We start from the raw sequence: 12,759 nt of genomic DNA on the forward strand, positions 1-12,759 counted from the left end.
TCCTGTCCCCCTATCCAAACATAAGTCTAAGTGGTCCCCAAAGAAAGGGCCCTGACAGCCTCCTTCCATGGCTCTGTCCCAAGGACGACTCAGGGTCTGCACTGAGGAGGTGTACATGCCTTCTAAAGACACACTCAGCAGACACCACACCTTTCTCTCGCCCATCTTCAAAACTCTTCTTCACAAGTTCTGAAGTTGGTCAGCATTGGCTCAGCCCCTTGGTCTGGGCTCAAAGAACACCACAGGTGTTTACACAGTTTACACAGACTTTATTTTTCACCCATTGAGCACAGGAAGGTCTGGGCAGGTGGAGGTGTCACAGTCACCTCCCCTGGTTCACAGACACAGACCATGAGACTTGGTGGGAGGGAGCAGGGTCCTATTCCTACCACAGATTGCTATGGGGTTGTCACAAGGACACATTTGTTCTCGATTCTATTTACACCATGGAGGGTAGAGAGGGTACATTTCTTACACTAAAAATATATACTTTAGAATCTCTAAAACAAAAATATCTCTATCTCTACATGAGACCCACTAGAAAGAAGAACATAGAAAACAAGGGAAATGTACCAGCACCTCAAGTTGTCCCCTTCCGTGGGAAGGTTGCTCGGCTCCCCACCTGACACCATCAGCTTGGGAGGGCAGCCATATCTAACCAATCAGACAGACAGACACAGATAAACAAGAAGGAAGCTCATCATCTTGGAGGAGCGAATATCGGAGAAAGGAGTGAGGAGGAGGATTTTGGCCTCTTTTGCAAAACGAGTAATTGCACATTCAGTTTGGTGCTTCTTTTCCAACATTATTGCACGTGTGAAAAACCTGCATGTTGGCGTCAACAGCAAACCCGCTAAGAGAAGCCCGAGCTTTGCTGATTTCTGCTGGGCTCAGAAAAGTGCCGTGGGTGGGTTCTCTCTCTCTCAGGAAATATTAATGCCATCAGCTAGAAGAAAAAGTTCTGTATTCTCCAAAGCTGAAAGTGGGTTAAGTTTAAGAAAAATGCCATTCCTTTTCTTTTCAGAAGGATCAGAAACCATTCCATTCCCTTTGAGCACAGAATCTCCTGAAAGAATTATGCCTATGGATGAATCATTCCACTTGCTGAATTTTCCTATTGAAAAGATTCACGTAACACTCTTTTCCTCTTTTTATGCTTCAAGCATAAAAATTCAAGAGTTACTTCACACCTCTTTTAATTATGAAAATTAGCCTTCTTTCTGGTAAAGAAATGTTAACTGAGTCAACTGCCCGTTCTCTGTAATTAATGTAAGAGACCAAGGGCACCGTGAATCATAAAGAATAGATTTGGTAGAAAAATCACTTCTATTTGGTTTTGGAATGTCTTTTTCTGTTTACGCTGAAATAAGGATAAACCTGAGGGCTTGAGAATTCTTAATCCCTCATCCTAAAGAAGGAAAACAACCACGAAGTAAGGAAATAACCATGAGAAGCCTCAGAACTGTCCAACCTCCTTGCCTCTCTCACCACCCCTAACTGGTGGTGGGTTTTAGGGCCTCTGACCAAGAACTTCTTCCCTCCGAGGAGGACTTGAAGGACTGAGGAAAAGGCAGAAAGGAGAACAAAGGGTGCTTGAAAAAGCTGAGTCAGTAAAGGGGGCGGAACTTGGACGATGCCTCCTTTGGCAGGGAGGATTTCTCCCTACAGGCCCGACAGCTACAATCAAAAGAAAGTCAAGAAGGCAGAGAACATTCACTGCAACGCTGCTTAATGTCCCGCCAGGATGTGGCTTGGAAACCTGAGACGGCCAAGGAAAATGCAGTAACAAACTGGCAAAGACTGCTTAAAAGTCCTAGGAAGAGGTGCTAACTCGCTTGCAAAAGAAGAAATTTAGAGAAGCTGATAAAGTAGCAGAGAGAACATACTAGATAGTACTTCTGATGCCAGTTAAAAGGAAAGCCAGGGGCCCTGTGGTCAAGTTTCTCTCATGCTTCAGAAAAACTTGGGAGATGCAGAACACTGGACACTGAAATCAGCAGAGAAAATGCAGGGAGAATTACTGACACCTCTATTAAGGAAGAAGTCGGGAGCCTTGAGTAGGTAGAAAACAAAGTAGAACTGGGAATTGCCTTTTTTGGACAACCAGAAACCACAGATTTCCAGAACCAGAGACCTCTTAAAGGTCATGGTTGTCATAGTCTGAGTTGTCAACCAAGCCTGGGACATAGCATATACCAGACTTTTATCAAACATTTATGACTAATTTAAAAGCCAGTCACATCTCAGACAAAGAGAAATAGCAACTATTCACACCGTCTTTCGGAAATACATGGTTCCCTACCCCTCTACCCTAAAGGCAAAGTTATATGAATAAGGAGATGGGGATAGGAGCTGTATGTGCTCAAGACCAGATCTCCTGATAACCCCATCATCAGAAATCTGAAATCATATATAGCCACAAAGAGCTAGCCTGCATTTGATGCAACCAAATATATTTGGTAATTTCACAGCATATTTCTGCTGGTCTTCCCTTTCTCTCTAGGCCAACCCTTTCCTGAAAGTCATGGGCTAGGAAGTAACCCACCCACTGAGCAACAGCAGTTCTTCTCCTTAGAACCAAGATTCTATTCACCATCACTTTCTTAAATCTCTGGCCTCCCTCCCTCCCTACCTCTACACTACCAGCCTGTCAGGGCATTGGCCTGCCAACACTCAAACTATTCCTGAAATCTCCCCTTGTCATGAAAGAGATGGACTGCTTCTCCGGCCCAAGCAAACCTGGGCACAGAAATTACCTACTGGCCTTTCTTTCCACCCCTAAATCAGTTTCTCCTTAATGTTGAGCTTAAATACCTTTTTTTATAGATTAATCTGCCTATATTTGTCCTCAAGCTATTCCATCAGAGAAGTTGGAGAGGGGGAACCCCTAGAAGGGATACGGCCATATTTTTCTAATATCCCCTTGTGCACGCGGTGCACAAGGCTGCTTATTAGCAGCAATGAAATCTTACGGCTATACTCTCATTTGCTGATAAACACACATGCATATGCACACACACACATACACAAACACTGCTGCTGCTTCACCTCCCCTCCCAGTTTCTCACCCCAAACGGTGCCCAGCTTGACTCTGCCATCATGGTCACAGCCACAGACCCGAGCAAGAAAGCAGCCAGCACTGGGGTTGAGTGTTTGGTGAGACTTGGGAAGGAGGAGAGAGTAAGAGTAGGGAATGGTTGCCATCACTGAGATGTAGCAGAAATGAGGCTGGCTATCGTTTGAGAAAAATCTAATGGCCTAAAAGCCTTGGCACAAGGTAGCTGACATTCCTAAGGTGCAGTAACTGAGGAGGGTCTGGCTCAGGAAAGTGCATGCGTGGTCCTGTAACTGCACTGCACAGAGTTAACCAAGACAGGTTCCCTCTCTCCAGAAGCCCAGCATACACAAGGCATCACAAGACATCAGCATATTAGGAGAGAGATTTTTCTGAGTGGCTCTTTCATCTAGTTTTGTTGCATGAAGGACTCACTCTGTTACATTCCTTCCAGCCACGCTGAGGCTAGGGAAACAGGTGAAGCAGTCCCCATCTTCCCTCTACAGAGGTGGCAGGAAAAGATGGGAGGGGCAAGATGGAGGAAGAAAGTGGGGGGATGTTCTCAGGGAAGAAAGATGAAAAAAGAGGCAAGTTCAAGGAAGCAGCCAGAGAGAGACAGGGAAAGTCAGCAAGAAAGCTTTCTCTTTGACAAAGCTGCCTTTCAATTTTTCTGAATTAGGTAGGGAAATGGGTACAATTATTACACTTATCCTAAAGTGATAAACTGTGAAGCTTTGGCTCGCAAAGGTTTTAATGCCCGTATACTTCAAAAACACATTCCTGTTCCTGTCTGCACCATAGGAAAGGAAGCTGAGGCTGTCCCTAAAACAGCCTTGTGAGTAGAAATCAGACAAACCAGGAAAAATATCCACAATTCAAAGGGATATCATTTTAATATTTGAAAGCAGCATGACGTTCAGCCAGTAGGCATGGGTAAGGCCATACCTACTGCTTGTTTATAGCAGGCATCCGTTCTGAGTGGTTGGTCTCCGTCCTGTACCAGTTGTTAAATATTTTGAAAATCATCTGCGTATGAAAATAATTATGGCTCTAAGAGATAGGGAAATATGAAAGAAATGCAGGATTCCTTCAACATCAAAGATCTTTAGAGTAAGACTAGAATACACTAATATATGTTAAGAGTCTAAGGAATGCAAAATTCAATCAAGTGATATAGCCAACTCTTCATCTATGAAAGGAAAGCACACTGGGGGAATGTCCCACTGTACAAAGATTTTCCAGGATGGAAAACTGATATGATCGTATTCCCTGGGTACCAACATACTTGTTAGTCACATTCTGTGCACAAAGGAAGGGAAAGTCTATACACACTGGAGCCCAAATCCTTGATATTATTGCAACAGAGAAGAGAAGAGAATAACCATAAATTAGTTTTAAACTAAATACCAAAATTAATGTCACCACTTACAGTTCATTTCCCAGTGTGGCTTTTTACATCTGAGTGGCAGAACATGTGTCAACCAAAAGAAATCTATGATGATGAAGAAACCGCATGGCTGAAGGTGGTTTTGGTCCATTGATGGTTTGCTACTAAGGCAGCTAAGGAGACATTACGTAAGCACTTGGATCTCTCCAGGAATGGAATCAGAATGTGTCCTCAAGAGACAGCAGCAAGACATGAATGTTTCCACAACAGGGCAATAAAAACACCTTAAATCCCTTTCTACTCACAAACAGCTCTTATCAAACCTTTCTCGGAGATCTAGAAATCAGACACTATGACAAATCTTCAGGCGAGGAAGTCCTTCCTGGTGTCTAAACTATTTCCTTCTGTGGCAATTTCAGCTCATTCTCTTACTCTGTCCTCAATGAAACCAAGAGAGGCTGCTCATCCTCACTTATCGTAACTGATTTCCCTCGAGCTGCTTCCTGTTGAAGCTAAACAACTCCAGTGTCCCTCTTGGCCCTTTCACTATCCAAGGTTCTCACGGAGTTATGCAGCCTGCTGCTAGGAAGCAATGAAGATGCACCCGGGCCAGAGGTATCTTCTGGCTTGGTGGTGGGCACTGCCAACGCCCAGGTCGCTGAGCAAACCCTCCTGACAGCCTCTGGGTCTGACCAGCATCCCCCAGAGTAGGCAATCAAACAAGGCCCAGGGCTGCCTAGCAGCCTGCAGATACTGTGGGACTGGAGAGCCTTCCCTTTTCTCTCCGCTCTCCTCCTACTCCCCTACTCCATCCTTTAGGAAGAGGGACCTCTTTGAAGGAATCCTCAGTGGCAGAATGGATCCATATGGCTCGGCAGGCCAGCAGAGAGGTTCAGAGAAAATGTCTGGAAAGTGGGAAGCTGGGTATTCAATGGTGGCAGTTCTGAGGAGAAACAGAAGAAAGACAAGTACCAACAGGAGCTGGTCTTCTGCTTCCACGTTCACATCTGGTGACTGGCTGCTGGTAAGGGGGCAGCTGGATGTCCTCCAGTGCACACCACGAATAACTCAATGCTTCGGCATGGCGTTGACATGACCAAGGACAGGGCCAGACTTGGTCTTGCTTCTTCTCTGAGAGATTCACCATCTTCTCTGTGACCAGAACTCCCCTGAGGCACCTCGTGGCCCAAATCTTGCATCCCAGCAAAGACTTTTAGTTGAAGAGACTGAATAAAAGTGTTACAATTAGACAAAAAGGGAACACATGATTCATTCCTGCTTTTAACACAATACTTTGAAGATGTCACCACAATTTGGATCTGGCTATATTTTAAGTTCATTTACAAGTAGACTAGTTCTCAACTAAAAATAACCATATGCGTTATACATTTCGACAGCTGCCTGGATTTTCCTCTGAAGGAAACAAGATTCTATATTTCACTCACATTCAGCACAGATTTATTTTAACCCATTCGATGAAGGAATAACCTACCACCACCACCCACTGGCGGCTGTGACTTTTCAAAGCACTTCAGGTTCTCCTCAGAGCAGACTTACGAGTGGGGCAGTTGGTTACTAGTGTCCCCGTTTTACTGCTGAGACCACTGAGTGCCAGAAACAGTTGTCTGCCAGGTTATGATTGGAATTAACAGCTAGACCAGGTCTCCTAATTCCTAGCCTCCTGCTTTTTTTTTTTTTAACTAGAAAAGTTGCCCTTAATGAGACCTAAGATTTTGCCTTCAGTTATCTTACTACTTAAACTTAAACGGTGTTTGGACTAAATTGTTCACATAATTTGGGTACACAGTCTACCTCAATGCAGGCAAAAATGCCTCAAATCCTTCCATTTTCTTCACTAACATGATTAAAATAGATCTATGCTAATGGCAAATGATATTCAGAATTTAGTTTCCAAGATAAGAAAACAATGACAATTTCATATTTCAAATATTGGCAATAATTCTCATTATGGAACAAGTTAAATAGGTTAAAGTCTGTATCAATACTATCAATGCTATCCGAATATTTGAGCAATTTTCCAGTCTGTGTGGCTGCAGTAACCAGAGAGATGCTCTATAGATTTTGAAATGGGAACTAGAAAGAGGATTAGGGAACTAAACAGATAAAGCAAATTTACATCTCAAAATAATTCCATCCTGACTTTGGACCTGTGTAAATGGGCAGCTCAAAACAGCATATCTGTTCAAATAGTTAGAAAACATTTTTGCTTTTCTTAGGCTTATAGCTATTCTCATGGGGTTAGGAGCAGGCCTGGAAGTGATATTTATCAGACAAATTCAGTTTTACAACTAAAATATATTTTACTTTAAACATGATTGCTTTTTTTAAAAGCCAGAAATAAATAAAAATCAGCAAGTAATAGTTCTCTTTACCTCTTTTCCTTTGTATTTCCAGAATTCATACTGAGAGCTTTCCAGACCGTGGTTTTAGGCATTTCATCAGATATATTAATCTCAGAGGGGTCACATCTGAAATCAGTGCTTGGGACAGTAAATGTCAGACATACAAATAAAATACGTATCTCAGGCTGTGATGACCACCACCCCACCAGAAGGGAACGCTAACAGCTCGCAGAAGTGCTAGGAGCCAGATGGTCAGAATGTAGAGGGGCAAGCGGCCCGTGAGGTGGCGCTGAGGGCTGGGCTGGTGTGCCAGGTGGCGGCAGCCCTGTCCCACGATTCTGCCCTTCGAAGGGCCCCCTAGGGTGCTGACGATAGGGCTAGGACGCCAACGGTGGTAGATCAGGAGCTACCACTTACTGAGCGCTTGCTGTGTGCCGGGCACGGCGCTGAGTACTCTTCATTCATTTTCTCATTTACATGGCCAAATGATTTCCATTTGTAGTTTACAAAGGATTTCTACCATATATCACCTCATCTATCAGAGCATCAGAGATCATGAACACCCTCATCTGAAGATGTAGAAACCAAAGCTCCTAGGGCTAAGTGACTGTCCAAGTCAAACATCAGTAAGTGCAGAATCAGGACCTTGAATCCAGTCCTTGGTCTCCTGGAACCTGAGTACTCTGAGGTTTCCTACAAGCCAGACTGTCTCCTTTTAAAAGGCCAAGAGAGGAGGCAGCATCCCAATAGAGAAGGACCGTTGCTCCTACTTTGCTGCCAGAGAATTCAAAGCTGATGGCTGCTTCCCTAACAACTTGTAGAAAGTTTATTAAGGTCCAAAGATTCCATTTCTTTGGGGTCAGTTAAAAAAAAAAAAAAAAAGTCAGACTCATAGTAACAGAGAGTAGAATGGTGATTAACAGAGGCTGTAGGGAGGTGGAAAAGGAAGATATTGATCCAAGGGTACAATCTTTCAGTTATAAGATGAATAAATTCTGAAGACCTTTGTACGGCATGGTGACCATAGTTAATAATAATGTATTGTATACTTGAAATTTGCTAAAAAAGTTGATCTCAAGTGTTCTTGCCACAAAAAAAAAGAACGGTAACTGTAGGAGGTGATGGATATGTTATTAGTTTGATTGTATTAATCATTTCACAACATATACGGATATCAAAACACCACATTATAAACCTTAAATATATACTATTTTTATTTGTCTAATATAAAGAAATAAAAAATTTAAAAAAGGACTTTCCTCCTTTTCCCCTCACTATAAACCACAATCCTCTCAATGTTCAGCAATAAATTATCCAGGATCTAGATGACCCAGATCCCCTCTCTCTTCCTTTTCTGTCCCCTCTCAACCTCTGAGCCTCTTTCAGCTTGTGTGTACCTCTTCCACATGGAAACAAAATGCTAGGAATGAAACCACATACGGACCAATTTAGCTTCCTACGACTTGTGGTGACCAATAGCTTTGATAGAGAAAGGGGCTAAAAATCTCCGGCAGACGTAAGGACTTTGGGGGATCCCAGTTCGGTTCCCCCTTGGGTCCTAGGACTGTAGATGCCATGAGCCAAGCTGGAATGGGCTGTCTCTGCTCATCCCCAAAGGCTTGCCCAGCCTGGGAATCTCAGGCCAACCAGGCTGAGAACTCTCTGGAAGCAAAGACCATATCCTGTTCTTCTTTGGAAGGGAGCAGAGAAAGGCAGAAGGAGCACTGGTTTGAGGACTACAAAGACTAAGGTTTGAGTCTTAAACTTTCTACTTAGCAGCATTACGATCTTGGGCAAATTACCTAAACCCCTCTAAGCCTCAGTTTCCTCACTGTACAAATGTGGATAATGAGACTTATCTCAGAGAGTTGTTGTAAAGACAAATGAGAGCACACAGTAAACCTTCTAGCACAGTCTCGGCATGGAGAAGGCGCTCAGTACATGCGTTCCTCACCTCTGTTCTCCTCGTGATTCCTCCCCTGGTACAGTGCCTGACATGCGGCAGGTACTCAGTAAACCATGAAAGGAAAGGTGTTTTCACGAGTTGGAACTAGGAGACTGAATGTTAGCCCATTGAACCACAGCTGCATTTGTGACACCACCCCACACAAAGCCAGACTGTTTACAGAATAACCAAAATAGTCGACTCCTTGGTGTTTGGGGAGTTTTACCTGAAACTGTTGTTCTTTCCAGGACTACTTAGTAACTTCCTTCTCTCTAAGGGGAACTTGTCTCCCCCGATTTCTAACATTTTCTCGGCCTCCTGGAAGAAAAGGAGGCATTATTATATCTTGAACCAAGTAAAACCATGAGTCTACACCAGCCCATTTTTCTGTCACCACAATTTATACCTTATTTTCTCTCACATTTATTATAAAAGAGTATAATTATATTCTTTCATATATGTGACTCGTCACAAAAAGAGAGACAACCAGATATTTGTAGCTATGGAATAGTATGAAAAGAAAAAAAAAAAAGAGCTGAATCTGAGCAAGCCTTTAGATGGAACTACCAATTTACTGGAAATATGGGGGACAGAAGAACACGTTAAATGACACCAAGGGACACATTTAGTAAAATCTAAATGACAAAAAATCCTATAGGTCAAAGATCTAGTTTTTTAAACAAAAAGAAAAAAAAATGACAGCAGGGGAACCCCTAAAGAGATTTAAGCAACATATCAACCAATTGCAATATATGGACCTTATTTGGATCCTGATTCAAACAAACAGATGGTTAAAAATAATAATAAGACATTTGGGGAAATACGAATTCTGACTATTCTTTCTACTTTTGTATATGTTTGAAATGTTCCATAATAAAGTGTTTTCTTTAAAAAAATCCCATTAATTTAAAGGAAATAATTACAGAGAAAAAAATATATACAAAGATGTTTAAAGTAGTATAATTAATAATAAAACCTAAAACAACTATAAATTTTAACAAACGAAGAATGTTTAAATTAATTATGAGATAATACTATAAAATATTATATATCCATTAAAACAATAAAGATGATTATTTACTACATAGACATAGAAAAATGAAACTGTTATGAAATCAAGTGAAGGGGAAAAATCAGAATATATATATATAGAAAACATAGATAAATATATACACATACAAATATACAATTATAAGATATATGAAAACTATGTTAAGGATTTAAAAATAACATAAAGAAATGAAGAAAAATGTTGGATGTTGATGTGAAATTGTGGGGTGAAGTCTTCATTTTTTTCTTTCCTTTCATTTAGTTTTTAAAGTAATTTTATAATGTAAAACATGTATTAACAAATGCATGTTTACTTCAGAAAGTTTGGAAAATAAGGAGTATGTTTACCAGCCATCTCGAACTTAACATCCAAAAGAGATCCCTTGATTTTCCTCCTAGACCTGCTGTTCCTAGGTCTTCCCCATCTTAATAAAAAGCACAACCAACCATTCATCCAATTGTTCACTCCAAAAATCTAAGAGGCATCCCTGATTCCTCTCTTTCATCCGTGCTCACTGTGCATTAGCAAACCCCATCAGCTCTATCTTCAGAATAAGCCCCCAGTCCAGCCTCTTTCACCACCTCTCCCTCAGCCTAAGCCACCACAACCTCTTGCCCAAGTCATTGCCACAGACTTCTCACTAGTCTCCCAGCTAGCTCTCTCCCTTCCGGCCTCACTGGCTTTCTTGGTGTTTCTTTGACATTGATCTTGGCAATGATTTTGTGGACATGACACCAAAAGCAAAAATAAACAAGTGGGACTATATCAAACTAAAAAGCTTCTGCACAGCAAAAGAAAGAATCAACAGAACGAAAAGGTAACCTCTGGAATGGGAGAAAATATTTGCAAAGCACATACCTGACAAGGAGTTAATAATATCCAAAATATACAAGGAACACGTATAACTCAATAGCAACCCCCCCACAAAAAAATCCAATTAAAAAATAGGCAAAGGACCTGAATAGACATTTTCCCAAAGAAGACACACAGATTGCCAACAGGAACATAAAAAGGTGCTCAACATCACTAATCATCAGGGAAATGCAAATCAAAACCACAACGAGATATCACCTCACACCTGTCAGAATGGCTATTATCAAAAAGACAAGAGATAACAAGTGCTGGGGGGAGGACATGGAGAAAAGGGAATCTTTGTGCACTGTTGGGAATGTAAAATGGTACAGCCACTGTGGAAACCAATATGGAGGTTCCTCAAAAAATTAAAAATATAACTACCATACGATCCAGCAATTCCACTTCTGGGTATATATCTGAAGGAAATGAAACCACTGTCTCAAAGAGATATCTGCACTCCCATGTTCATTGCAGCATTATTCACAATAGCCAAGACATGGAAACAACCTACGTGGCCATCAATAGATGAATAGATAAAGAAAAGGTAAAATATGTATACAGTGAAATATTATTTAGCCATAAAAAAGAAGGAAATCCTGCCATTTGCAACAATTTAAATGAACCTTCAAGGCATTATGCTAAATGAAATAAGTCAGAAAGAGAAAGACAAATACTGTATGATCTCACTTACATGTGGAATCTAAAAAATCTGCAGTCATAGAAACAGAGAACCGATTGGTGGCTGCCAGGGGTAGGGAGTAGGGGAAATGGGAGAAGGTGGTCAAAGAGTACAAACTTTCAGTTATAAGATGAATAAGTTCTGAGGATGTCATGTACAACATGGTGACTATAGTTAACAATACTCTATTGCATATTTGAAAGTTGCTAGGAGAGTAGATTTTAAAAGTTATCACCACACACACAAACGAACTGTGACTATGTGAGGTGATGGATGTGTTAACTAAGCCTATTGTGGTAATCATTTCACAATATATACATATATCAAATCATTACACTGTATACCTTAAACTTACACAATGTCAATTATATCTCAATAAAGCTAGAAAAAATAATACAAGATTTTTAAAATTTAAGATATTAGAAAAAAAGTCCTTCAAAATACATTTCAAAGGACACTATTTCAGGCACTAACTGTATTTGGAAACACTTTCTGGCTCATTCATTTCTTGGTGGGGTATTTTCATTTTGCTACACATACATTCTTTGCACATACAGGCCATTGATTAAGGGTCCATTGTGTGGCCTGCAGATGCCAAGTGCTGAGGGAAACGAGGAAGGACAGAAAGTCCCATGCAAGTTATCTTTGCATGGTGCCAACCACAGCACCATCTGCAATTAGATACACAACAAATACTCTCAGAAAATAATAGGTTTTGTATACTTGTCGAATTAGACCTTTTGGGAGAACATGAACCATTAGATCTGATAATAAGAACAGATTCTAGGTTCATCTTCTAAGTGTGAACCTGGTGACTAGACTGCAGACAAAGGAGAAAACTGGTTATCAAATCCGAAAATGAAGGACAGACAGGGACAAGAATCCTTAATCCACTCTGGGCTCAGAACATCTTTGGAGTAGTCTTCCTGGCTCCTAAATATAACCCTTGGGATTCCAGACATGCTGACGTTTCATGTGGCCCTCCCTAAGTCCTGTAATTCGAGGCTGCCCCAAAGTGTACAGTTGGTGCAAGAACTACGACCTCTTCCTCCTTGGCCTTCTTTTTGGCATCGTCCAACTTCTTCTTTTTGCTTTCAGGCATGAGGTCATCTAACCAGCTCAGCTCTCGCTTAGAGAAACAGAGATCCATGACTTTCCTGACAAAGACCAAGGCCAAAACCTGAAGAAAAATAAAGAAAGTGAATTAAAGGGGCTTGTTTCCTTCCTGGAGTTAAAAGCGAAGTCTTTTTTTTTTTTTTTTCTCCCCAAAGCCCTAATAGATAGTTGTACATCATAGCTGCACATCCTTCTAGTTGCTGTATGTGGGACGTGGCTTCAGCATGGTCGGAGAAGCAGTGCGTCAGCGCACGCCTGGGATCCAAACCCGGGCCGCCAGTAGCGGAGCGTGCACACTTAACTGCTAA

General features: G+C 41.5%; 1 protein-coding gene across 4 annotated transcripts in view; it reads right to left on the reverse strand.

Annotated features, from left to right (window-relative positions):
* Positions 1–222: 222 nt before the first annotated feature.
* SLC4A8 (solute carrier family 4 member 8) overlaps positions 223–12,759 on the reverse strand; it is a 73,116-nt gene continuing 60,579 nt past the window's right edge. For 2 of the 4 annotated variants that reach the window (XM_058558237.1, XM_058558235.1), the window contains exons 22-25: positions 12,378–12,515; positions 8,977–9,068; positions 6,836–6,931; positions 223–5,668 (exon numbers count right to left, since the gene is read on the reverse strand). In XM_058558237.1, the coding sequence (XP_058414220.1) occupies positions 5,656–5,668; positions 6,836–6,931; positions 8,977–9,068; positions 12,378–12,515 (339 nt within the window). In that variant the 3' untranslated portion in view covers positions 223–5,655. Of the gene's footprint in view, positions 5,669–6,835; positions 6,944–8,976; positions 9,069–12,377; positions 12,516–12,759 lie in introns of all 4 variants that reach the window. The other 2 variants (XM_058558236.1, XM_058558234.1) reach the window with 1 other exon arrangement.

This window comes from Diceros bicornis, chromosome 17 (genome assembly GCF_020826845.1).
Source record: "Diceros bicornis minor isolate mBicDic1 chromosome 17, mDicBic1.mat.cur, whole genome shotgun sequence".
NCBI classification, from domain to species: Eukaryota; Metazoa; Chordata; class Mammalia; order Perissodactyla; family Rhinocerotidae; genus Diceros; species Diceros bicornis.